The 25,186-nt window shown below is 39.8% G+C and overlaps 1 protein-coding gene across 2 annotated transcripts in view; it reads left to right on the forward strand.

Moving 5' to 3' along the window:
* The window catches only part of LOC128657232 (zinc finger protein 585A-like), a 117,364-nt gene that overhangs the window by 87,706 nt on the left and 4,472 nt on the right, over window positions 1–25,186 (forward strand). For both annotated transcript variants that reach the window (XM_053711496.1, XM_053711497.1), the window contains one exon: window positions 12,135–12,218. In XM_053711496.1, coding sequence (XP_053567471.1) covers window positions 12,135–12,218 — 84 coding nt within the window. The remainder of the gene's footprint in view (window positions 1–12,134; window positions 12,219–25,186) is intronic.

Here is a 25,186-nt window from a genome sequence, read left to right on the forward strand (position 1 = left end):
TTTTATAGCCAATCGAATGGCTGCACGATGATTGGCCATACGGGTGCGCAAGTCGTCGATAGTCTTCCCGACATAGAATAACCCACACGGACAGTGTAATAAATACACTATATGTGTCGTCGTGCAGGTTACTCTATGTCGGATCGTGTATCTGCGATTGGTGGTTGGATGAACAAAGAATTTTGCGTTAGACAAACCACTACATGTAGTGCATCCCGCACACTTATAACATCCAGGTTTTTTGGTCTGTAGCCAGTTCGATTTTTCGTAGCACAGTACAGGGTCAACCTTCACCAGAATGTCCCGTAGAGAGCGTGATCTTCTGAAGCCTACTTGTGGGTATCTAGAACCCCTAAATGGCAGATTTTTATCACTTTCCACGATATTCCAGTTCTTTTTTACCAAAAAAGAACTGGAATATCGTGGAAAGTGATAAAAATCTGCTGATAATCTGATGATAATCTGATGATAATTGCCTGGTATTTCAGGGCTGGACTGACCTTGTTAGGCAGGATCAAACTGATTTACTTCAGGAAAAAAATTTTCTCTGTGAAAAGCACAATTTGGGCTAAAAGAAGCTACACTTAGGTGGTAACTGGACCATAGAACAAGCCACTGAGCTGTTGCTCGTTCCTGGCAGACTGCTTCTCTTTAAGTTTGTGTACTGTGATGTCATAATACACAGTGAGTGCCCAGTCATAGGCTCTTCATAATAGTTCTAGGTGTGGGAAGCATAATGTGTTTTTGTTTTGTTTGTTTTTTTCTATAAATTTTTCTTTTACTCAAAAGTTATTTGAGGTTAAAATAAATTTCTTTCATGTAATTGGCAAGAGTCCATGAGCTAGTGACGTATGGGATATACAATCCTACCAGGAGGGGCAAAGTTTCCCAAACCTCAAATGCCTATAAATACACCCCTCACCACACCCACAATTCAGTTTTACAAACTTTGCCTCCTATAGAGGTGGTGAAGTAAGTTTGTGCTAAGATTTCTACGTTGATATGCGCTTCTCAGCATTGTTGAAGCCCGATTCCTCTCAGAGTACAGCGAAAGTCAGAGGGACGTGAAGGGAGTATCACATATTGAATGCAATGGTCTTCCTAATGGGGATCTATTTCATAGGTTCTCTGTTATTGGTCGTAGAGATTCATCTCCTACCTCCCTTTTCAGATCGACTATATACTCTCATATACCATTACCTCTACTGATAACTGTTTCAGTACTGGTTTGGCTATCTGCTATATGTGGATGGGTGTCTTTGGGTAAGTATGTTTATTACTTAAGACACCTCAGCTATGGTTTGGCACTTTATGTATTTATATAAAGTTCTAAATACATGTATTGTACTTATATTTGCCATGAGTCAGGTTCATGTGTTTCCTTGTGCAGACTGTCAGTTTCATATTTGTGGAAAATTAACATTTTGAGAAATATTTTTCTTACCTGGGGTTTAGTCTTTTTTTTCAAAATTGACTACATTTTTCTTGCAATTGCGGGCAGTATTAGGCCCGCGGCTGCACCAAATGCTAGACTTTATTGCGTCATTCTTACGAAAGTACGTCCGTTGACGCAAGTTCGTCATTTCCGGCGACGTAGTTGACGCCGAGTTCCTTACACAGGGTTGCGTCATTGGTGACGCTAGTGTGTCATTTCCGGATGTTGTTGGTGCCAAAAAATTTTTTAGTTACGTTGTGCATCATACTTGACACCAAATTTTTTCATTAATTTAATACCCCATTGCTATTTGCCTCTTGCCTTTTTCTATGTCAGAGGGCTATGTTATTTGCATTTTTTCCCATTCCTGAAACTGTCATATAAGGAAATTGACAAATTTTGCTTAATATGTTGTTTTTTATTTTACATTTTGCAAGATTTCTCAATCTGATCCTGCCTCAGAAGTATCTGTTGGAACTTTGCTGCCTGATGTCGGTTCTAATAAAGCTAAGTGCGTTATATTTCCGAATGTCATTTGTATTGGTTATCATGATAAACTTTTACATGCAGATATTGTGTTCATCAGTAAATAGTACATTGCCTGTTGTTCCTTCAACTTTTAATGTACATGTTATACCTATGAAATTTAAAGAATTTATTACTGATTTTATTCAGAAGGCTTTGTCTGCTATTCTGCCTTCTAATTAATATAAGGTCTTTTAAAACTTCTCATAAGGTTGATGAAATTTTTTATGACCGACAACAAAATGAATTATCCTCTTCTGATGAGGATCTATCTGATTCAGAAGATCCTTCCTCAGATATTGACACTGACAAATCTACTTATTTATTTAAAATGAAGTATTTTCGTTCTTTATTAAAGAAGTGTTAATTATTTTGGATATCGTGGAATCTAGTCCTCTTGATATTAGAACTAGTAAATTCTGTTTTTTAAACCTCCTGTGGTTACTCCAGAGGTTTTTTCCTGTTCCTGATGCTATTTCTTATATGATTTCTAAGGAATGGAATAAGCCGGGTACTTCTTTTATTCCTTCTTCAAGGTTAAAAAATTGAATCTTTTTACCAGCAATTTCTATAGAGTTTTGGGGAAAGATCCTCAAAGTTGATGGGGCTATTTCTACTCTAGCTGAATGTCCATTTATTCCTATAGAAGATAGTACTTAAAGGGATAGTAAACCTTAAAAATAATGTTATATAATTCTGCACATAGTGCAGAATTATATAACATTTTAATAGCCAAACATTATAAAACATAATGTACCCTATTAATTTTTTTTTAAAAAACGCTGTTTTACAGACCCGCTCTCTGTACTCTGCTGAGCGGGTCTGTTATATTTACTCAGCGCATCGGGTCAGCTGTATAGTCACAGCCCGGCCCGACCGCGCCATAAGACTAAGTGCAGCTTGCTCCTGCTGACATTTGCTTGAGGGTTCTTTGGGGTTGTTTATAACCCACATGGCTTTCAGGCAGGGTTTGTTAGTTTTGTGTAGGCTCCAGCAACATCAAGTGAGGTGGATGGGGCCTACATTTACAAGCAGCAAGCAACTTCTCCTGAGGTCCTGAGAGTCTTCTGAGGGACTAATTGAAGCTTTAAACCCCATATTTTCGCTTCCTAAGGGCAGGTAGGGCCACAGCAGAGCTGTAGCAAGGTGCTTTAGGGGGTTTTAACCGGTTTTAGACACTTATCAATCCGTTTTTTTCTTTCAGGGGTCTATTGCTTTGTTACTTGTGGTGCAATCCTTCTAAAGCCTAATGGGTGTACTGTTAACATTTTGGAATTTTTGAAGCAATTTTAACCTGTTTTGCAGTTTGTGTATGCCTTTTTTTCTCTTAAAGGTACAGTACCGTTTTTGCAAATTGTGTTTTTTTCATTAAATAAAGTGTTTTCCAAGCTTGCTTGCTTCATTACTAGCCTGTTAAACATGTCTGACACTGAGGAAACTCATTTTTCAATTTGTTTAGAAGCCATTGTGGAACCCCCTCTAAGAATGTGTCCCAATTGTACTGATATGTCTATAAATTGCAAACAGCATATTTTGACTTATAACAATTTGACATTAAATGATTCTCAGACAGAAGTAAATTGGGTTTCACCATCTAGTTCTCCCCAAGTGTCACAACCAGTTACACCCGCACAAGCGACTCCAAGTACTTCTAGTGCGTCTAATTCTTTCACCTTGCAAGATATGGCTTGTTATGAATACTACCCTCACAGAGGTTTTATCTAAACTGCCAGGGTTGCAAGGGAAGCGCAGTAGCTCTGGGTTAAGAACAAATGCTGAGCCTTCTGACGCTTTAGTAGCCGTATCCGATATTCCCTCACAATGTTCTGAGGTAGGGATGAGGGATTTGCTGTCTGAGGGAGAGATTTCTGATTCAGGAAAGATGTTCCCTCAGATAGATTCAGATATGACGGCATTTACATTTATGCTAGAGCACCTCCGTTTATTGCTCAGGGAGGTTTTAGCTACTCTGGATGATTGTGACCCTATTGTCGTTCCAGAGAAATTGTATAAAATGGACAAATATTTAGAGGTTCCTGTTTATACTGATGTTTTTCTGGTCCCTAAGAGGATTTCGGACATTGTTACTAGGGAGTGGGATAGACCAGGTATTCCGTTCGCTCCCCTTCCTGTTTTTAAAATTTTTTTTCCCCATTTCTGACACCATAAAGGACTCATGGCAGACGGTTCCTAAGGTGGAGGGAGCTATTTCTACTCTGGCTAAGCATACAACTATATCTATTGAAGACAGTTGTGCTTTCATTGATCCTATGGATAAAAAGTTAGAGGGTCTCCTAAAGAAAATTTTTGTTCATCAGGGTTTTCTTCTTCAACCTATAGCGTGCATTGTTCCGGTAACCACTGCAGCTGCTTTTTGGTTTGAGGCTCTAGAAGAGACTCTTCAGATGGAGACCTCACTAGATGATATTTTGGACAGAATTAAGGCCCTTAAGTTGGCTAATTCTTTTATTACAGACGCCGCTTTTCATCTTGCTAAGTTAGCGGCAAAGAATTCAGGTTTTGCCATTTTAGCGCGAAGAGCGTTATGGCTTAAGTCCTGGTCAGCTGATGTGTCATCTAAATCTAAGCTTTTGACCATCCCTTTCAAAGGTAAGACCCTTTTCGGGCCTGCACTGAAAGAGATCATTTCAGACATCACTGGAGGGAAGGGTCATGCCCTCCCTAAAGATAAGTCAAATAAGACAAGGACCAAACAAAATAATTTTCGTTCCTTTCGAAACTTCAAGGGTGGTCCCGCTTCCTCTTCCTCTGCTGTAAAGCAAGAGGGGAACGTTGCTCAATCCAAGCCAACCTTGAGACCTAACCAGGCTTGGAACAAGGGTAAACAGGCCAAAAAGTCTGCTGCTGCCACTAAGACAGCATGAAGGGGTAGCCCCCGATCCGGGACCGGATCAAGTAGGGGGAAGACTTTCTCTCTTTCCTCAGGCCTGGGCAAGAGACGTTCAGGACTCCTGGGCCATAGAAATTGTAACCCAGGGGTATCTCCTAGATTTCAAAGATTCTCCTCCAAGTGGGAGCTTCCATCTTTCTCAATTGTCTGTAAACCAGACAAAAAGAGAGGCGTTCTTACGCTGTGTAGAAGACCTTTTTACCATGGGAGTGATCTGCCCAGTTCCGAAAACAGAATAAGGGCAAGGTTTCTACTCCAATCTGTTTGTGGTTCCCAAAAAAGAGGGAACCTTCAGACCAATTCTAGATCTCAAGATCCTAAACCAATTCCTAAGAGTTCCATCCTTCAAGATGGAGACCATTCGGACTATTTTACCAATGATCCAGGAGGGTCAATATATTACTACAGTGGATCTAAAGGATGCGTATCTACACATTCCTATCCACAAAGATCATCACCAGTTCCTCAGGTTTGCCATTACCAGTTTGTGGCTCTTCCCTTCGGGTTGGCCACGGCACCAAGAATCTTCACAAAGGTGCTAGGGTCCCTTCTGGCGGTCCTAAGGCCGAGGGGCATAGCAGTGGTGCCTTATCTAGACGTCATCTTAATTCAAGTGTCGACTTTCCAACTTGCCAAGTCTCACGGACTTAGTGTTGGCCTTTCTAAGATCTCATGGGTGGAAGGTGAACGTGAAAAAGAGTTCTCTTATTCCTCTCACAAGAGTTCCATTCCTGGGAACTCTGATAGATTCGGTGGACATGAAAATATTTCTGACGGAGGTCAGGAAATCAAAGATTTTAACCACCTGCCGAGCTCTTCATTCCATTCCTCGGCCGTCAGTGGCTCAGTGTATGGAGGTAATCGGACTTATGGTAGCGCTTGCATCTCAGACCACTGCAACTATGCATGCTCAAACAGTGGAATGGAGATTATGCAGATTTATCTCCTCGGATAAATCTGGATCAAGAGACCAGAGACTCTCTTCTTTGGTGGTTGTCACAGGATCACCTGTCCAGGGGAATGTGTTTCCGCAGGCCAGCGTGGGTTATTGTGACGACGGATGCCCGCCTACTGGGCTGGGGTGCAGTCTGGAATTCACTGAAAGCATAGGGTTTGTGGACTCAGGTGGAGGCTCTACTACCGATAAATATTCTGGAATTAAGAGCGATATTCAATGCTCTTCAGGTGTGGCCTCAGCTGGCTTCGTCCGGATTCATCAGGTTTCAGTCGGACAACATCACGACTGTAGCTTATATCAATCATCAGGGGGGGGGACAAGGAGTTCCTTGGCGATAAAAGAAGTTTCCAGGATAATCCAATGGGCAGAGACTCACTCTTGCCATCTATCAGCGATCTATATCCCAGGGGTGGAGAACTGGAAGGCAGATTTTCTAAGTCGTCAGATTTTTCATTCGGGGGAGTGGGAGCTCCATCCGGAGGTGTTTGCTCACCTGGTTCAGCTATGGGGCACACCAGAATTGGATCTGATGGTGTCTCGTCAGAACGCCAAACTTCCTTGTTACGGATCCAGGTCAAGGGATCCTCAGGCAGTACTGATAGAAGCTCTAGCAGTACCCTGGTCGTTCAACCTGGCGTATTTGTTTCCACCATTCCCTCTCCTTCCGCGTCTGATTGCCAGAATCAAACAGGAGAGAGCTTCTGTGATTTTGATAGCACCTGCGTGGCCACGCAGGACTTGGTATGCAGACCTGGTGGACATGTCATCTCTGCCACCATGGACTCTGCCACTGAGACGGGACCTTTTGATTCAAGATTGAACGCTTGATTTTATCTATGAGTCGGTCATAGATACCTTGATTCAGGCTCGAAAGCCTGTCACCAGGAAGATCTATCATAAGATATGGTGTAAATATCTTTTTTGGTGTGAATCCAAAGGCTACTCATGGAGTAAGATCAGGATTCCTAGGATTTTGTCTTTTCTCCAAGAAGGATTGGAGAAAGTATTGTCCGCTAGTTCCTTAAAGGGACAGATATCTGCTTTGTCTATTCTGTTGCACAAGCGTCTAGCAGATGTCCCAGGCGTTCAGGCTTTTTGTCAGGCTTTAGTTAGAATTAAGCCTGTGTTTAAACCTGTTGCTCCGCCATGGAGTCTCAATTTAGTTCTTAAAGTTCTTCAGGGGGTTCCGTTTGAACCCATGCATTCTATAGATTTTAAGCTTCTATCTTGGAAAGTTCTATTTCTAGTAGCTATCTCTTCAGCTCGAAGAGTTTCTGAACTATCTGCATTACAATGTGACTCGCCTTATCTTGTTTTCAATGCTGATAAGGTTGTTTTGCATACCAAACCTGGGTTCCTCCCTAAGGTTGTTTCTAACAGGAATATCAATCAGGAAATTGTTGTTCCTTCTCTGTGTCCTAATCCTTCTTCTAAGAAGGACCGTCTGTGGCACAACTTGGACGTGGTTCGTGCCTTGAAGTTTTATTTGCAGACAACCAAAGATTTTCGCCAATCATCTTCTTTGTTTGTTGTCTATGCTGGAAAGCGTAGAGGTCAAAAGGCTACGGCTATCTCTCTTTCCTTTTGGCTGAAAAGCATCATCCGTTTGGCTTGTGGGACTGCTGGACAGCAGCCTCATGAAATAATTACAGCGCACTCCACTAGAGCGGTGGCTTCCACGTGGGCTTTTAAAAATGATGCTTCTGTTGAACAGATTTGTAAGGCTGCGACTTGGTCTTCGCTTCATACCTTTTCCAAATTTTACAAATTTGATACTTTTGCTTCTTCGGAGGCTATTTTTGGGAGAAAGATTTTGCAAGCAGTGGTGCCTTCCATTTAGGTTCCTGTCTTGTCCCTCCCTTCATCCGTGTCCTAAAGCTTTGGTATTGGTATCCCACAAGTTAGGATGAATCCGTGGACTCAGTACATCTTGCAAAAGAAAACAGAATTTATGCTTACCTGATAAATTTCTTTCTTTTGCGATGTACCGAGTCCACGGCCCGCCCTGTCTATTCAAGACAGATAGTATTTTTTATGTAAACTTCAGTCACCTCTGCACCTTATAGTTTCTCCTTTTCTTCCTTGGCCTTCGGTCGAATGACTGGGGGGTGGAATTAAGGGGGGAGGTATATAGACAGCTCTGCTGTGGTGCTCTCTTTGCTACTTCCTGTCAGGAAGGACAATATCCCACAAGTGAGGGTGAATCCGTGGACTCGGTACATCGCAAAAGAGAGAAATTTATCAGGTAAGCATAAATTCTGTTTTTTGATAAATGAATTGCAAAGTTATGTCTATTTCCACTCCCCCTGTACCACGTGACAGCCATCAGCCAATCACAAATGCATATACGTATATGCTGTGAATTCTTGCACATGCTCAGTAGGAGTTGGTGACTCAAAAAGTGTAAATATAAAAAGACTGCACATTTTGTTAATGGAAGTAAATTGGAAAGTTGTTTAAAATTGCATGCTCTATCTGAATCATGAAGTTTAATTTTGACTTGAGTGTCCCTTTAAATCTTGGAATGCTGATATGACTTGTTAAGTCTAGATTGCTATCTCTTTCTTTCCAAGGTAATAAGAGTCCTAAGGGTAAATATAGAGCTTCTAATTGTTTTCGTTCTTTTTGTCAAATAAGGAACAAAAACCTAATCCTTCCCTATGGAATCTGTTTCCAATTGAAAACCTTCATTAATTGGAATAAATCCAACCCATTTAAGAAACCAAAAGCCAGCCCCTAAGTCCGCATGAAGGTGCGACTTTCATTCCAGCTCAGCTAGTAGGGGGCAAATTAAGGTTTTTTTCAAGGATGTTTGGATAAATTCTATCCAAAATCAATGGTTTCAGAGTATTGTGTCTCAGGGGCATCGAATAGGATTCTGAGTAAATCCTCCTGTGAGAAGATTTTTTTTTCTCTCACGCATCCCAGCATATCCAGTTAAATCTCAGGTTTTCCTGAAGTGTGTTTCAGACCTGGAATTCATGGATAGTCATGCCAGTTCCTTTTCAGGAACAAGGGCTGGGGTTTTATTCAAATCTATTCATTGTCCCAAAGAAGGAAATTTCATTCAGACCAATTCTGGATCTGAAAATTTTGAATCGTTATGTATGAGTACCAACTTTCAAATGTTGACTTTAAGGACTGTTCTGCCTTTTATTCAGCAAGGACATTTTAGGTCCACTATGAATTTGCAGAATGTATACCTTCATATTCCGATTCATTCAGATCATTATCAGTTCCTGAGATTCTCTTTTCTAGACAAGCATTACCAATTTGTTGCTCTTCCATTTGGACTAGCAACCGCTCAAAAAAATATTTTTTAAAGGTTCTAGGTGCCCTGCTTTATGGAAACAGAGAGCAGGATATTGCGGTGTTTTCTTATTTGGACGATATCTTGGTACTAGCTCAGTCTTTACATTCTGCAGAATCTCACATGAATCAACTAGTGTTGTTTCTTCGGAAACAGGGTTGGATAAATTTACCAAAGAGTTTCTTGATTCATCAGACAAGGGTCACCTTTTTTAGGTTTCCAGATAGATTCAGTGTCCATGACTCTGTCTCTAACAGACAAGAGACGTTTGAAGTGGTTGCAGCCTGTCGGCACCTTCAGTCTCAGTCATTCCCTTCAGTGGTTATGTGCATGGAAAATTTAGGTCTCATGACTGCAGCATCAGATGCGATTCCCTTTGCGCGTTTTCACATGAGTCCTCTCCAGCTTTGTTTGCTGAATCTATGGTGCAGGGATTATACAAAGATATCACAATTAATATCCTTAAATCCCAATGTTTGACACTCTCTGACTTGGTGGTTAAATCACCAGTGTTTAGTTCAAGGGGCTTCTTGTTCAGCTTACCTGGACTATGATCACTACAGATTCAAGCCTTTCAGGTTAGGGAGCTGTTTGGGGATCTCTGATAGCACAAGAAGTTTGGAAATCTCAAGAGGCGAGATTACCAATCAATATTTTAGAACTCCGTGCAATTTTCAGAGCTCTTCAGTTTTGGTCTCTGTTGAAGAGAGAACCATTCATTTATTTTTAAACAGACATTATCACAGACAGTGGCATTTGTCAATCAGCAGGGTGGGACTCACAGTCCACAAGCTATGAATGCTTGCATGGGCGGAATCCAGCTCCTGTCTAAATTCTGCGGTGCATATCCCAGGTATAGACATTGGGAGGCGGATTATCTCAGCCGTCAGACTTTACATCCAGGGGGGTGGTCCCTCCATCCAGATGTGTTTTATCAGATTGTTCAGATATGGGGTCTTCTAGAAATAGATCTGATGGCCTATCATCTAAACAAGAGACTTCCCAGATGCCTTTCCAGGTCCAGGGATTTTCAGGCGGAAGCAGTGGGAGCACTGACACTTCTTGGTGTTATCAACCTGCTTATATTTTCCTGCCTCTAGTTCTTCTTCCAAGAGTGATTTCCAAAATCATCATGGAACTATCGTTTGTGTTGCTGGTGGCTCCAGCATGGCCTCACAGGTTTTGGTATGCGGGTCTTGTTCGGATGTCCAGCTGCCAACTTTGGCCACTTCCGTTAAGGCTGGACCTACTGTCTTAAGGTCCATTTTTTCCATCAGGTTCTCAAATCATTACATTTGAAGGTATCGAAATTCATTGCTTAGTACTAAGTCATAGAGGTTTCTCTGACTCTGTGATTAATACTATGTTACAGGCTCGTAAATCTGTTTCTAGAAAGATTTATTATCGAGTTTGGAGGACTTACATTTCATGGTGTTCTTCTCATAAATTTTCTTGGCATTCTTTTAGAGTTGCAAGAATTTTACAGTTTCTTCAGGATGATTTGGATAAGGGTTTGTCTGCAAGTTCCTTGAAGGGACAAATCTCTGCTCTTTCTGTTTTTTATTCACAGAAAGATTGCTAAACTTCCTGATATTCACTGTTTTGTTCAGGCTTTAGTTCATATTAAGCCTGTCATTAAATCAATCTCTCCTCCTTGGAGTCTCAACTTGGTTTTGAGGGCTTTACAGGCTCCTCCATTTTGAGCCTATGCATTCTTTGGACATTTATCTACTTTCTTGGAAAGTGTTATTCCTTTTGGCCATCTCTTCTGCTAGAAGAGTTTCTGAGCTATCTGCTCTTTCTTGTGAATCTCCTTTTCTGATTTTTAATCAGGATAAGGCGGATTTCCGGACTTCATTTAAATTTTTTCCTAAGGTTGTGAATTCTAACAACATTAGTAGAGTAATTGTTGTCCCTTCCTTGTGTCCTAATCCTAAGAATTATTTGGAAAGATCCTTACATTCTTTGGATGTGGTGAGAGCTTTGAAATATTATATTGAAGCTACTAAGATTTCAGGTAGACTTCTAGTCTATTTTTATCTTTTCTGGTTCTAGGAAAGGTCAGAAGGCTTCTGCCATTTAATTGGCATCTTGGTTAAAGCTTTTGATTCTTCAGGCTTATTTGGAGTCGGGTCAGTTCCCGCCTCAGAGAATTTCAGCTCATTCTACTAGATCAGTCTCCACTTTGTGGGCTTTTAAGAATGAAGCTTCAGTTGATCAAATTTGCAAAGCGACAACTTGGTCTTCTTTTCATACATTTACTAAATTCTACCGTTTTGATGTATTTGCTTCTTCAGAAGCAGTTTTTGGTAGAAAAGTTCTTCAGGCAGCTGTTTCAGTTTGATTCTTCTGCTGATGTTTTAAGTTTTTCTTGACATTTTAAGAATAAACTTGGGTTGTGGATTATTTTTTCAGTGGAAAACGGCTGTTTGTTTTTATCCCTCCCTCTCTAGTGACTCTTGCGTGGAGTTCCACATCTTGGGTATTGATATCCCATACGTCACTAGCTCATGGACTCTTGCCAATTACATGAAAGAAAACATAATTTAAGTAAGAATATACCTAATAAATTCAATTCTTTCATATTGGCAAGAGTCCATGAGGCCCACCCTTTTTATGGTGGTTATGATTTTTTTGCATAAAGCACAATTATTTCCAAATTCCTTTGTTGATGCTTTTTACTCCTTTCTTTATCACCCCACTATCACCCCACTACTTGGCTATTCGTAAAACTGAATTGTGGGTTTGGTGAGGGGTGTATTTATAGGTATTTGAGATTTGGGAAACTTTGCCCCTCCTGGTAATATTGTATATCTCATATGTCACTAGCTCATGGACTCTTGCCAGTATGAAAGAAATGAATTTGTCAGGTAAATTCTTACATAAATTATGTCTTCAGCAGCAGGACGTGTGAAAATACTTTTGACTGATTATTTATTTTTGGCACCGTATAGTGATTTCTATCTCACATAACCTGTTATTTCTGTCCATACAGGATATGTTCATATGAAACCTTTACTTGTTACAAAGATTGAACATAGAGAGGAGCTGTGTGTGAGCAGTTTTCCAATTACCAAAGGTGAGTAGTAAATTCCTACAGTGACAGTTTACCATAAAGTAACATTTCTTGTTTAGTAAATTGATCTGTTGTGGACCAAATATCTTGACTCAAAGAGTTGTTGCCTTTAAAGGAGAATGGACAGTAATAAAGAACCTCTCCAGATACCTGATGATATTCTTTTTGTTCCTCTCTCCTAATAAAATTGACAGTTAGGACTATTATGTGGTAACATATTTATTTATTAACTGGTGCAAATATCTGAACACTTTATTTATGTGTTACTTCTAGTAACTGGAGTTGCGTGCTATCTGTTATATGGAACCTGGATCATATTTTTTTATTTTATTTAATACCGCCATTCTTAGCCACATTTATCACGCAATATTTATTTTGCTTTTGTTCTATGTCTAATTTTATTGGATAGATATATGAATAGTATTAATTGTATATCTTACTCATTACAACTCTTAGAAATCCAAGTGCTTTAACTACTAAAGATGCTGATTCCACATGTTCTTTAAGCACTAGAGCAGAGCTTTCCAAACTTTTCATGTTGGTGACACACTTTTTAGACCTACATAATTTCGCGACACGGTAATTAATTCAGTTGTACTAGCAAAAAGGAGGTTAAACTAACTTGTTTTAAAATATACGGACACATACATAAATTATATAATAATAATATGTATTTACAAGTAACAGTATGTGCAAGAATTAAAAAAAAGTTTAATAACAATAATAGTTACTTATTATTTAATGGGATTTATGAGGTTGATGGGATGAACACAATTTCTGAATATTTGGTGTAATATTAGATAAAGACACTCGCATTTCATCATCAAAAATTTTTAACTTCCACTTCCTATCCATATATCAAGAGCAGGAGCAGCAATGCACTACTGGGAGCTAGCTGTAGAAAAAACCCCACTGACTTCAGCTCAGCACTTAAGCGGCCGCCCTCAGAGCTCCGTGAGCCCTACTGACTACTGCCCGCGCTGCAAACACACTGCTGTCCCACTCACTGACTACACATGCAGTCACAAGCTGATTGAGGAGACTACACATGCAGTCACAAGCTGATTGAGGAGACTACACATGCAGTCACGAGCTGATTGAGGAGACTACACATGCAGTCACGAGCTGATTGAGGAGACTACACATGCAGTCAGGAGCCAATGTGCCGCCAAAGAGAATAGTTTCAGTTCCCACTGAGCTGCGCCAATAGGTTAAGATAATCTGTGACCCACTAAGTATCAATCATGTGTCAACCATGTGATATGCGTAGCAGGCAGGCAGAAAGTCAGAAACCAAAAAAAATAATTAAATTTAATAAAAATTGTGCTGAAGCAGGGACACACCTACACACTGCTGCCGACACACTAGTGTGTCCCGACACACAGTTTGGAAAGCACTGCACTAGAGAGACCTGGAGAGACAGGTGTTTCTGTAGTTCCATTAATAACTCTATTGATCACCATGTTCAACCTCCTTCTGGTAAGTTATGTAGAGACGGATTCATATGTTCTTTCTGAATGTAAGAAGCTTAGTTACCTCCATTATTAATTGAGTTTGATCCTGGGGATAGGCATTTTTAAATAACTTATTTCCTTTGCTCTATCTTTGTTTCTGCATTTTAACAATGCTGCATGCACCCCTATTCATGAGACTGATCATACTACATTGACCACTGCTGATCGGTCGTCATTTAGGAAAATACCTGGGTTTCCTGTTTTCTCTGGCACTGATAGAGATGTTTCACACTAAATGGTAAAAAGCTTAGCAACATCTGCAGATTCCTTATAAATTGGTAATTTATATAAAATCCTACATTTGATTTATGCTAGTGTGGACCATCTCCTTATACTTGATGCCACCATTACATGATTAAGGAGGATAATTATGATTGATATGACTGGTTCTAGTTCATTTCATAATCCCATGGATAAGAAAATGAAGACGTATTTGGTCAGCTGACCTAGGAATATATTTTCTAGTCTGACTTGAGCATGGGTGTGACAGGAGTGTTGCAGTACAGGTGCTTGATTTGAGGACTAATATGTTTATGAGATTGTGATGGGAGGGGTCTGATCTGAGGAATTCTATATCAAATCACCTACAGGGCCATTTGCTTTATCTTAGCTTTTATGTGGGTGTAGGGCTGACAGATTGTCCATGTGGGTTTTGGTAAGCAGATGTTGGGTCACTGTTGTGAGATGTGCTTTAACCCTTTGAGTGCTAAGCACTTTCCCACCTGGGTGCTAAGCTGATTTAATTAATTTATTTTTAAAGAGACGATGAGTCCATGGATTTCATCCTTACTTGTGGGATTTCACCTCCTGGTCAGCATTAGGAGGCAAAGAGCACCACAGCAGAGCTGCTATGTATAGCTCCACCCTTCCCTCCCACTCCAGTCATTCTCTTTGCCTACGTTAGTGATAGGAAGAGGTAAAGTGAGCTGTTAGTATAGATTCTTCAATCAAGAGTTTATTATTTTAAAGTAGTGCCAGAGTGTGCTGCTTTGTCCTAGGGTGTAGCCGTAGTCCATATCAGTCTCTTCAGTAGAGCTCTTGGTGGCTTTAGAGCAATAGGAACTTGTGGGACATAATTCTCACTGCGCCTCCTATATATTTCTGTTGCCCTAATCAAGATAGCCTAAGCAACTTTAACCCAGGCTTATCTTATTCCACAGGGCTATGGGAGGGAGAGGACCTCCTAATCCTGCTGGACTGTCCTGCTGTCGGGCAGCATTTAACCCCTTAATGACCGGACCATTTTTCAATTTTCTTACCCTTAATGACAATGGCTATTTTTACATTTCTGCAGTGTTTGTGTTTAGCTGTAATTTCCCTCTTACTCATTTACTGTACCCACACATATTATATACCGTTTTTCTCGCCATTAAATGGACTTTCTAAGGATACCATTATTTTCATCATATCTTATAATTTCCTATAAAAAAAATATAAAATATGAGGAAAAAATTGAAAAAAACACACTTTTTCTAACTTTGACCCCCAAAATCTGTTACACATCTACAATCACCAAAAAACACCTATGCTAAATAGTTTCTAAATTTTGTCCTGAGTTTAGAAATACCCAATGTTTACATGTTCTTTACTTTTTTTGCAAGTTATAGGGCCATAAATACAAGTAGCACTTTGCTATTTCCAAACAACTTTTTTTCAAAATTAGCGCTAGTTACATTGGAACCCTGATATCTGTCAGGAATACCTGAATATCCCTTGACATGTATATATTTTTTTTTAGAAGAGAACCCAAAGTATTGATCTAGGCCCATTTTGGTATATTTCATGCCACCATTTCACCGCCAAATGTCATCAAATTAAAAAAAAAGTTCACTTTTTCACAAATTTTGTCACAAACTTTAGGTTTCCCACTGAAATTATTTACAAACAGCTTCTGCAATTAAGGCACAAATGGTTGTAAATGCTTCTTTGGGATCCCCTTTGTTCAGAAATAGCAGACTTATATGGCTTTGGGGTTGCTTTTTGGTAAGTAGAAGGCCGCTAAATGCTGCTGCGCACCACACGTAAATTATGCCCAGCAGTTAAGGGGTTAATTAGGTAGGTTGTAGGGAGCTTGCAGGGTTAATTTTAGCTTTAGGGTAGAGATCAGCCTCCCACCTGACACATCCCACCCCCTGATCCCTCCCAAACAGTTCTCTTCCCTCCCCCACCCCACAATTGTCCCCGCCATCTTAAGTACTGGCAGAAAGTCTGCCAGTACTAAATAAAAGGAGTTTTTCTTTTTTTTAATAAAAAAAAATAAAATGTTTTAGCTGTGATGGACTCCTGCCTTAGCCCCAACCTCCATGATCCCCCCCCCCCCCAGCTCTCTAACCCTCTCCCCTACCTAATTGCCGCCATCTTGGGTACTGGCAGCTGTCTGCCAGTACCCAATTTGCCCCCCAAAAAAGTGTTTTTTTTATCTTTTATTGCCATTTTAAATTTTTTCTGTAGTGTAGCAGCCCCCCACAATACCCCAACCCCCTCCCCCTCCCAGATCCTTATATATTTATTTTTCCCCTCTCTTCCCTCCTCATTGGTGTCAGTGTGGGTAGCTAATCACGCGCACCCGCGCGCGCACGCTCCCGGCACCCGGCGTGCACATTGCACTTACAGGAGCCGGATGCCGGGTAGCGATGGGCCGCCCACCCGCCTCCCTGTTGCGCTCCCACCCACCAACGAACCGGCACCATCGCTACCGGTGCAGAGAGGGCCACAGAGTGGCTCTCTCTGCATCGGAGTCTTCTGAAAGGGTATTGCAGGATGCCTCCATATGGAGGCATCACTGCAATACCCTGAGAGCTGCTGGAAGCGATTGCAATCGCTTCCAGCACTCTCTTAGACAACTGACGTATCAGGTACGTCTATTGTCATTAACTGTAAGTTAATGCATGACGTACCTGGTACGTCAGTTGTCATTAAGGGGTTAAGGTAAGTGCTAACTTTATTCACTCTGGGGAGTACTCTCAGAAGAAAGTGGGCACTTAAATTAATTTACAGAGGCATAAGACTTAGTCAAAGGGGGTCACTAGGTTTCTTATGTTGGGACATTAATCCCTCTTGTATGAACGGTGTTTGTGGACAGCCATGAGTACAGGCACTGGGCTGGGAGAAGGCTTGGAGTCTCTTGCCGGATTTTTAATCTTTGTAAGCCTATAATTGTATGAGCAGGCTGAAAAGAGGGTTCTGGCTAATTTTTATTGGGAATGGTGGCTGCGGTTAGTAGTTTAATTTGTTCCGATGTCGGGTACTGGGTTACCCCCACGATGGGCGGGGCTATGGTTTGCGCGCCATTTTAATCACATTGCGCAGTCTTCATCCGACAGAGGTGGATGTCTACACACATGGCTCTACTACCGCATGTCTCTCTGAACTAACAGACAAGCGGTTGTAGAGTTTTTTGTGCCCTTGAGTTAAGGATCGTCGTCTTCATAGGCTACAAGTGTTTTCCGGTCTGGGAGTGATCTTTGGCAGGTAGGCACCTCAGCAGAGTTGCTGAGGTGTATAGGTGTCATTATTTGTATTTCTTTCATGTAATTGGCAAGAGTCCATGAGCTAGTGACGTATGGGATATACAATCCTACCAGGAGGGGCAAAGTTTCCCAAACCTCAAAATGCCTACAAATACACCCCTCACCACACCCACAATTCAGTTTTACAAACTTTGCCTCCTATTGACATGCGCTTCTCAGCATTTTGAAGCCCGATTCCTCTCAGAGTACAGTGAATGTCAGAGGGATGTGAAGGGAGTATCACCTATTGAATGCAATGGTTTTCCTCACAGGGATCAATTTCATAGGTTCTCTGTTATCGGTCGTAGAGATTCATCTTCTACCTCCCTTTTCAGATTGACGATATACTCTCATATTCCATTACCTCTACTGATAGCCAAACCAGTACTGAAACGGTTATCTGCTATATGTGGATGGGTGCCTTTCTTAAGTATGTTTCTTTCATGTAATTAGCAAGAGTCCATGAGCTAGTGACGTATGGGATATACATTCCTACCAGGAGGGGCAAAGTTTCCCAAACCTCAAAATGCCTATAAATACACCCCTCACCACACCCACAATTCAGTTTTACAAACTTTGCCTCCGATGGAGGTGGAGCAAGGGCATTATATGTCCACAATAGATTTACAGGATGCATATCTGCACGCGATCCCCTTTGCTCGTTTTCACATGCGACCTCTTCAGCTCTGTATGCTGAATCAATGGTGCAAGGATTACACAAAGATATCTCAATTAATATCTTTAAAACTGATTGTTCGACACTCTCTAACGTGGTGGACAGATCACCATCTTTTAATTCAAGGGGCTTCTTTTGTGCTTCCGACCTGGACTGTAATTTCAACAGATGCAAGTCTCACAGGTTGGGAAGCTGTGTGGGGTCTCTGACGGCACAAGGAGTTTGGGAATCTCAGGAGGTGAGATTACCGATCAATATTTTGGAACTCCGTGCAATTTTCAGAGCTCTTCAGTTTTGGCCTCTTCTGAAGAGAGAATCGTTCATTTGTTTTCAGACAGACAATGTCACAACTGTGGCATACATCAATCATCAAGGAGGGACTCACAGTCCTCTGGCTATGAAAGAAGTATCTCGAATTTTGGTTTGGGCGGAATCCAGCTCCTGTCTAATTTCTGCGGTTCATATCCCAGGTGTAGACAATTGGGAAGCGGATTATCTCAGTCGCCAAACGTTGCATCCGGGCGAATGGTCTCTTCACCCAGAGGTATTTCTTCAGATTGTTCAAATGTGGGAACTTCCAGAAATAGATCTGATGGCGTCTCATCTAAACAAGAAACTTCCCAGGTATCTGTCCAGATCCCGGGATCCTCAGGCGGAGGCAGTGGATGCATTATCACTTCCTTGGAAGTATCATCCTGCCTATATCTTTCCGCCTCTAGTTCTTCTTCCAAGAGTGATCTCCAAGATTCTGAAGGAATGCTCGTTTGTTCTGCTGGTAGCTCCGGCATGGCCTCACAGGTTTTGGTATGCGGATCTTGTCCGGATGGCCTCTTGCCAACCGTGGACTCTTCCGTTAAGACCAGACCTTCTGTCGCAAGGTCCTTTTTTCCATCAGGATCTCAAATCCTTAAATTTAAAGGTATGGAGATTGAACGCTTGATTCTTGGTCAAAGAGGTTTCTCTGACTCTGTGATTAATACTATGTTACAGGCTCGTAAATCTGTATCTAGAGAGATATATTATAGAGTCTGGAAGACTTATATTTCTTGGTGTCTTTCTCATCATTTTTCTTGGCATTCTTTTAGAATACCGAGAATTTTACAGTTTCTTCAGGATGGTTTAGATAAGGGTTTGTCCGCAAGTTCCTTGAAAGGACAAATCTCTGCTCTTTCTGTTTTTCACAGAAAGATTGCTATTCTTCCTGATATTCATTGTTTTGTACAAGCTTTGGTTCGTATAAAACCTGTCATTAAGTCAATTTCTCCTCCTTGGAGTTTGAATTTGGTTCTGGGAGCTCTTCAAGCTCCTCCGTTTGAACCTATGCATTCATTGGACATTAAATTACTTTCTTGGAAAGTTTTGTTCCTTTTGGCAATCTCTTCTGCCAGAAGAGTTTCTGAATTATCTGCTCTTTCTTGTGAGTCTCCTTTTCTGATTTTTCATCAGGATAAGGCGGTGTTGCGAACTTCTTTTGAATTTTTACCTAAAGTTGTGAATTCCAACAACATTAGTAGAGAAATTGTGGTTCCTTCATTATGTCCTAATCCTAAGAATTCTAAGGAGAAATCATTGCATTTTTTGGATGTTGTTAGAGCTTTGAAATATTATTATGTTGAAGCTACTAAGTCTTTCCGAAAGACTTCTAGTCTATTTGTTATCTTTTCCGGTTCTAGGAAAGGTCAGAAAGCTTCTGCCATTTCTTTGGCATCTTGGTTGAAATCTTTAATTCATCTTGCCTATGTTGAGTCGGGTAAAACTCCGCCTCAGAGGATTACAGCTCATTCTACTAGGTCAGTTTCTACTTCCTGGGCGTTTAGGAATGAAGCTTCGGTTGATCAGATTTGCAAAGCAGCAACTTGGTCCTCTTTGCATACTTTTACTAAATTCTACCATTTTGATGTATTTTCTTCTTCTGAAGCAGTTTTTGGTAGAAAAGTACTTCAGGCAGCGGTTTCAGTTTGAATCCTCTGCTTATGTTTTTCATTAAACTTTATTTTGGGTGTGGATTTTTTTCAGCAGGAATTGGCTGTCTTTATTTTATCCCTCCCTCTTTAGTGACTCTTGTGTGGAAAGATCCACATCTTGGGTAATCATTATCCCATACGTCACTAGCTCATGGACTCTTGCTAATTACATGAAAGAAAACATAATTTATGTAAGAACTTACCTGATAAATTCATTTCTTTCATATTAGCAAGAGTCCATGAGGCCCGCCCTTTTTTTGTGGTGGTTATGATTTTGTATAAAGCACAATTATTCCAATTCCTTATTTTTATATGCTTTCGCACTTTTTTATCACCCCACTTCTTGGCTATTCGTTAAACTGAATTGTGGGTGTGGTGAGGGGTGTATTTATAGGCATTTTGAGGTTTGGGAAACTTTGCCCCTCCTGGTAGGAATGTATATCCCATACGTCACTAGCTCATGGACACTTGCTAATATGAAAGAAATGAATTTATCAGGTAAGTTCTTACATAAATTATGTTTTTCATTTGCTTAAGACACTCTCAGCTATGGTTTGGCACTTTATGTATTTATATAAAGTTCTAAATACATGTATTGTACTTATATTTACCATGATTCAGGTTTTCAGTATATTTCCTTTTTTGTGCAGACTGTCAAGTTTCATATCTGGGAAATACTTGTTTATGAAAAATGATTTCTTGCCTGGGGTATAGTCTCTTTTTCAAATTGACTGTCTTTCAAATTGCGAGCAGAATTAGGCTTGCGAGGGCGCAAAATGCCAAAGTTTATTGCGTCATTTTTGGCGCAAGATTTTTTTGCCGCGAAGTTAAATTAGTTGACGCAAATTCGTCATTTCCGGCGTCTTAGTTGACGCCGAGTCCTTCACAAGGTTGCATCATCTATGACACAAGTTTTTCGTTTTCCGGACGTTTTTGGCGCCAAAAAATATTTTTCTGTTTGTTGTGCGTCATACTTGGCGCCAAATATTTTCATTATTTAAGACTCCATTCCTTTTGCCTCTGGACTTTTTCTATGTCAGAAGGCGATGCTGTTTGCATTTTTTCCCATTCCTTAAACTGCCATATAAGGAAATTGATCATTTTGCTTTATATGTTGTTTTTTTCTCTTGCATTTGCAAGATGTCTCAATCTGATCCTGTCTCAGAATTTACTGCTGGATCCTTGCTGCCTGATAAAGGTTCTACCAAAGCTAAGTGCATTTGTTGTAAACTTGTGGAGTATATAGCTCCAGCTGTGGTTTGTAATAGTTGCCATGATAAATTTTACATGCAGAAAATGTATCCATCAGTAGTAGTTCGTTACCTGTTGTTCCCTCAACATCTAATGCACAAGATATACCTGTAAATTTAAAATAATTTATTTCTGATTCTATTCAGAAGGCTTTGTCAGCTTTTCCGCCTTCTAATAAACGTAAAAGGTCTTTTAAAACGTCTCATAGAGTTAATGAAATTTCAAATGACCGGAAACATACTGATTTATCTTTCTCTGATGTGGATCTATCTGATTAAGTGGATCCTGCCTCAAATATTGACACTGACAAATCCTCTTATTTATTTAAAATGGAGTATATTCGTTCCTTACTAAAAGAAGTTTTGATTACATTAGATATGGAGGAAACTAGTTCTCTTGATATTAAAACTAGTAAACATTTAAATTCTGTTTATAAACCTCCTGTGATTATCCCAGAGGTTTTTCCAGTTCCTGATGCTATTTCAGATATGATTTCTAAGGAATGGAATAGGCCTGGTACTTCTTTTATTCCTTCTTCAAGGTTTAAAAAATTGTATCCTTTGCCAACTGTTAGATTTGGAGTTTTGGGAAAAGATCCCCAAAGTTGATGGGGCTATCTCTACTCTTGCTAAACGTACTACTATTCCTACTGAAGATAGTACTTCCTTTAAAGATCCTTTAGATAGGAAACTTGAATCTTATCTAAGGAAGGCTTATTTATATTCAGGTCATCTTCTTAGGCCTGCAATTTCTTTGGCTGATGTTGCAGCTGCTTCAACTTTTTGGTTAGAAAATATTGGATCATGATTTCTCTAGCATTGTTAAATTAGTTCAACATGCTAATAATTTCATTTGTGATGCCATTTTTTATATCAGCAAAATTGATGTTAGATATATGTCTTTAGCTATTTTAGCTAGAAGAGCTGTATGGCTTAAATCTTGGAATGCTGATATGACTTCTAACTCCAGATTGATATCTCTTTCTTTCCAAGGTAATACATTATTTGGTTCTCAGTTGGATTCAATAATTTCAACTGTCACTGGGGGAAAGGGAGCCTAAACCTAAGGGTAAATTTAAAGCTTCTAAACGTTTTCGTTCCTTTTACCATAATAAGGAACAAAAATCTAATCCTTCCCGAAAGGAATCTGTTTTCATTTGGAAGCCTTCCTCAATTTGGAATAAATCCAAGCCATTCAAGAGATCAAAGCCAGCCCCCAAGTCCGCATGAGGGTGCGGCCCTCATTCTAGCTTAGCTGGTAGGGGCAGATTAAAGTTTTTCAAATATGTTTGGATCAATTCAGTCCAAAATCATTGGATTCAGAGTATTGTCTCTCAGGGGTACAGAATAGGTTTCAGAGTAAGACCACCTGTGAGAAGATTTTTTTCTCTCACGCATTCGAGCGAACCCAGTAAAGGCTCAGGCTTTCCTGAAGTGTGTTTCAGACCTGTAGTTATCAGCACTCACAGGAAGCTGTGCTGTCCCCAGAGTCACAGGCAGTTAACTCCAGACAGACATACAACTTACAAAGGCTTTAAAAGAATTAGATAGGCTACAATAATGCTATATATATTTTTGAGCCACATTTTTTTAATCACAAAAACTCCAAGGCTTTTACAAAGACTAAGAATATATTAAAGGCTTTTTTTCTGTTGCTTTAAACAGACGACGCTGGTGGGACACGAACCCACAACTTCCTGATATTCATTGTTTTGTACAGGCTTTGGTTCGTATCAAGTCATTAAATCAATCTCTCCTCCTTGGAGTCTTAATTTGGTTTTGAAGGCATTACAGGCTCCTCCATTTGAGCCTATGCATTCTTTGGACATTAAATTGCTTTCTTGGAAAGTGTTGTTCCTTTTGGCCATCTCTTCTGCTAGAAGAGTTTCTGAATTATCTGCTCTCTCTTGTGAATCTCCTTTTCTGAGTTTTCATCAGGATAAAGCAGTTTTGCGGACTTCATTTAAATTCTTACCTAAGGTTGTGAATTCTAACAACATTAATAGAGAAATTGTTGTCCTTTCTTTGTGTCCTAATCCTAAGAATTCTTTGGAAAGATCCTTACATTCTTTGGATGTGGTGAGAGCTCTGAAATATTATGTTGAAGCTACTAAAGATTTCAGGAAGACTTCTAGTCTATTTGTTATCTTTTCTGGTTCCAGGAAAGGTCAGAAGGCTTGACAAAGGCTCCCTGGAGAGCTGAAACGCGTAGAACCTGTTACCCGACACGATTGAAAGGAGGATAACCAGCTGACAGTTTGCTGTTATATGCTCTGGCTCCCAGAACCGCAAAGCTACTTGTGACTGGAATCCTCTTCACAAGGATTAAAAACGGTAGGAGTACACTGAAAGAGCATAGGAGATCATCATAAGTGTGCAAACTTCAAAAGAGAAATCCTGTTTACATCTATTTGTTTCAAGTACATTTAACAAACACAAGCGGCAGAAATAGAGCACCCCTACAGCTGATACTGGGTTAGTGTGAGACACCGCTTAAAGCTCACCCTGTGTTAGACACATTGGAACTTTTGCTGAAAATTTATTTCTAAGAAGATTCACATTTTTAACGTAACCAAGTTTCTTGAACCATTGTGGTTTATACCTGAATTGCAAGAACTGACATAAATTTATAGACTTTGCGTAACCCTGCAGTGATCCATATATTGTTGGATTAACCACCAGCTATTTGTTATATATAATTGAACACAATATATTTGTGTATTATAGTGATCATAAAAAGTCTGCTTTAATATTTCATTTTTTAGAGTTTTAATAGATTATAAGTGTATTGATTTTAAAGTGAATGTGAGTTTCAAGTATTTTAATATAACACCGGTGTTATTATATTTGGGGGGTATTCCACTGATTAATTTGTTGTGGGTAATGTTTTAGAATTATCTAAATAAATGTATATATTTTTAATATAGCAATTTGCCTGTGCTTTTTTTTACACATTTTATATATATTTTTCCATTTATTATTAGTTTTAATTATTACATGTCTTTATTTGTTATCCCCAAATAGTTTTACATACTGTTAAATCATTTAAGCACTATTTAGTGATTCGAATATATTGTTAGACAGACGTAGGCGCCACCTCCATTCGTTGTTTGTTCATCTTTGTATTTTAGTTAACTGCACAAGTTGTGAGAAGTACAGTTAGTGAGGCAGGCAAGTCTAACATTAGCTTAAATCTCAGTCATCACAAATCGTATTTGTTTGTATATTCTGCCGTTTCTTTGTCATCATGGATAAAGCTTTTGATTCATCAAGCTTATTTGGAGTTGGGTAAAACCCCGCCTCAGAGAATTACAGCTCATACTACTAGATCAGTTTCCACTTCTTGGGCTTTTAAGAATGAAGCTTCAGTTGATCAGATTTGCAAAGCAGCAACTTGGTCTTCTTTGCATACTTTTACGAAATTCTACCATTTTGATGTATTTGCTTCTTCGGAAGGAGTTTTTGGTAGAAAAGTTCTTCAGGCAGCTGTTTCAGTTTGATTCTTCTGCTTCTAATTTAAGTTTTTTCTTTTCAATTATGAGACTAAATTTATCATTTGAGTTGTGGATTAATTTTTTTCAGCGTAAATGGCTGTTTTTTTTTGTTATCCCTCCCTCTCTAGTGACTCTTGCGTGGAGTTCCACATCTTGGGTATTGCTATCCCATACGTCACTAGCTCATGGACTCTTGCCAATTACATGAAAGAAAACATAATTTATGTAAGAACTTACCTGATACATTCATTTCTTTCATATTGGCAAGAGTCCATGAGGCCCACCCTTTTTTATGGTGGTTATGATTTTTTTTGTACAAAGCACAATTATTTCCAAATTCCTTTGTTGATTCTTTTTACTACTTTCTTTATCACCCCACTACTTGGCTATTCGTTAAACTGAATTGTGGGTCTGGTGAGGGGTGTATTCATATGCATTTTGAGGTTTGGGAAACTTTGCCCCTCCTGGTAGGATTGTATATCCCATATGTCACTAGCTCATGAACTCTTGCCAATATGAATGAAATGAATTTATCAGGTAAGTTCTTACATAAATTATGTTTTT

Source organism: Bombina bombina, chromosome 4, assembly GCF_027579735.1.
Source record: "Bombina bombina isolate aBomBom1 chromosome 4, aBomBom1.pri, whole genome shotgun sequence".
Taxonomy (NCBI): Eukaryota; Metazoa; Chordata; class Amphibia; order Anura; family Bombinatoridae; genus Bombina; species Bombina bombina.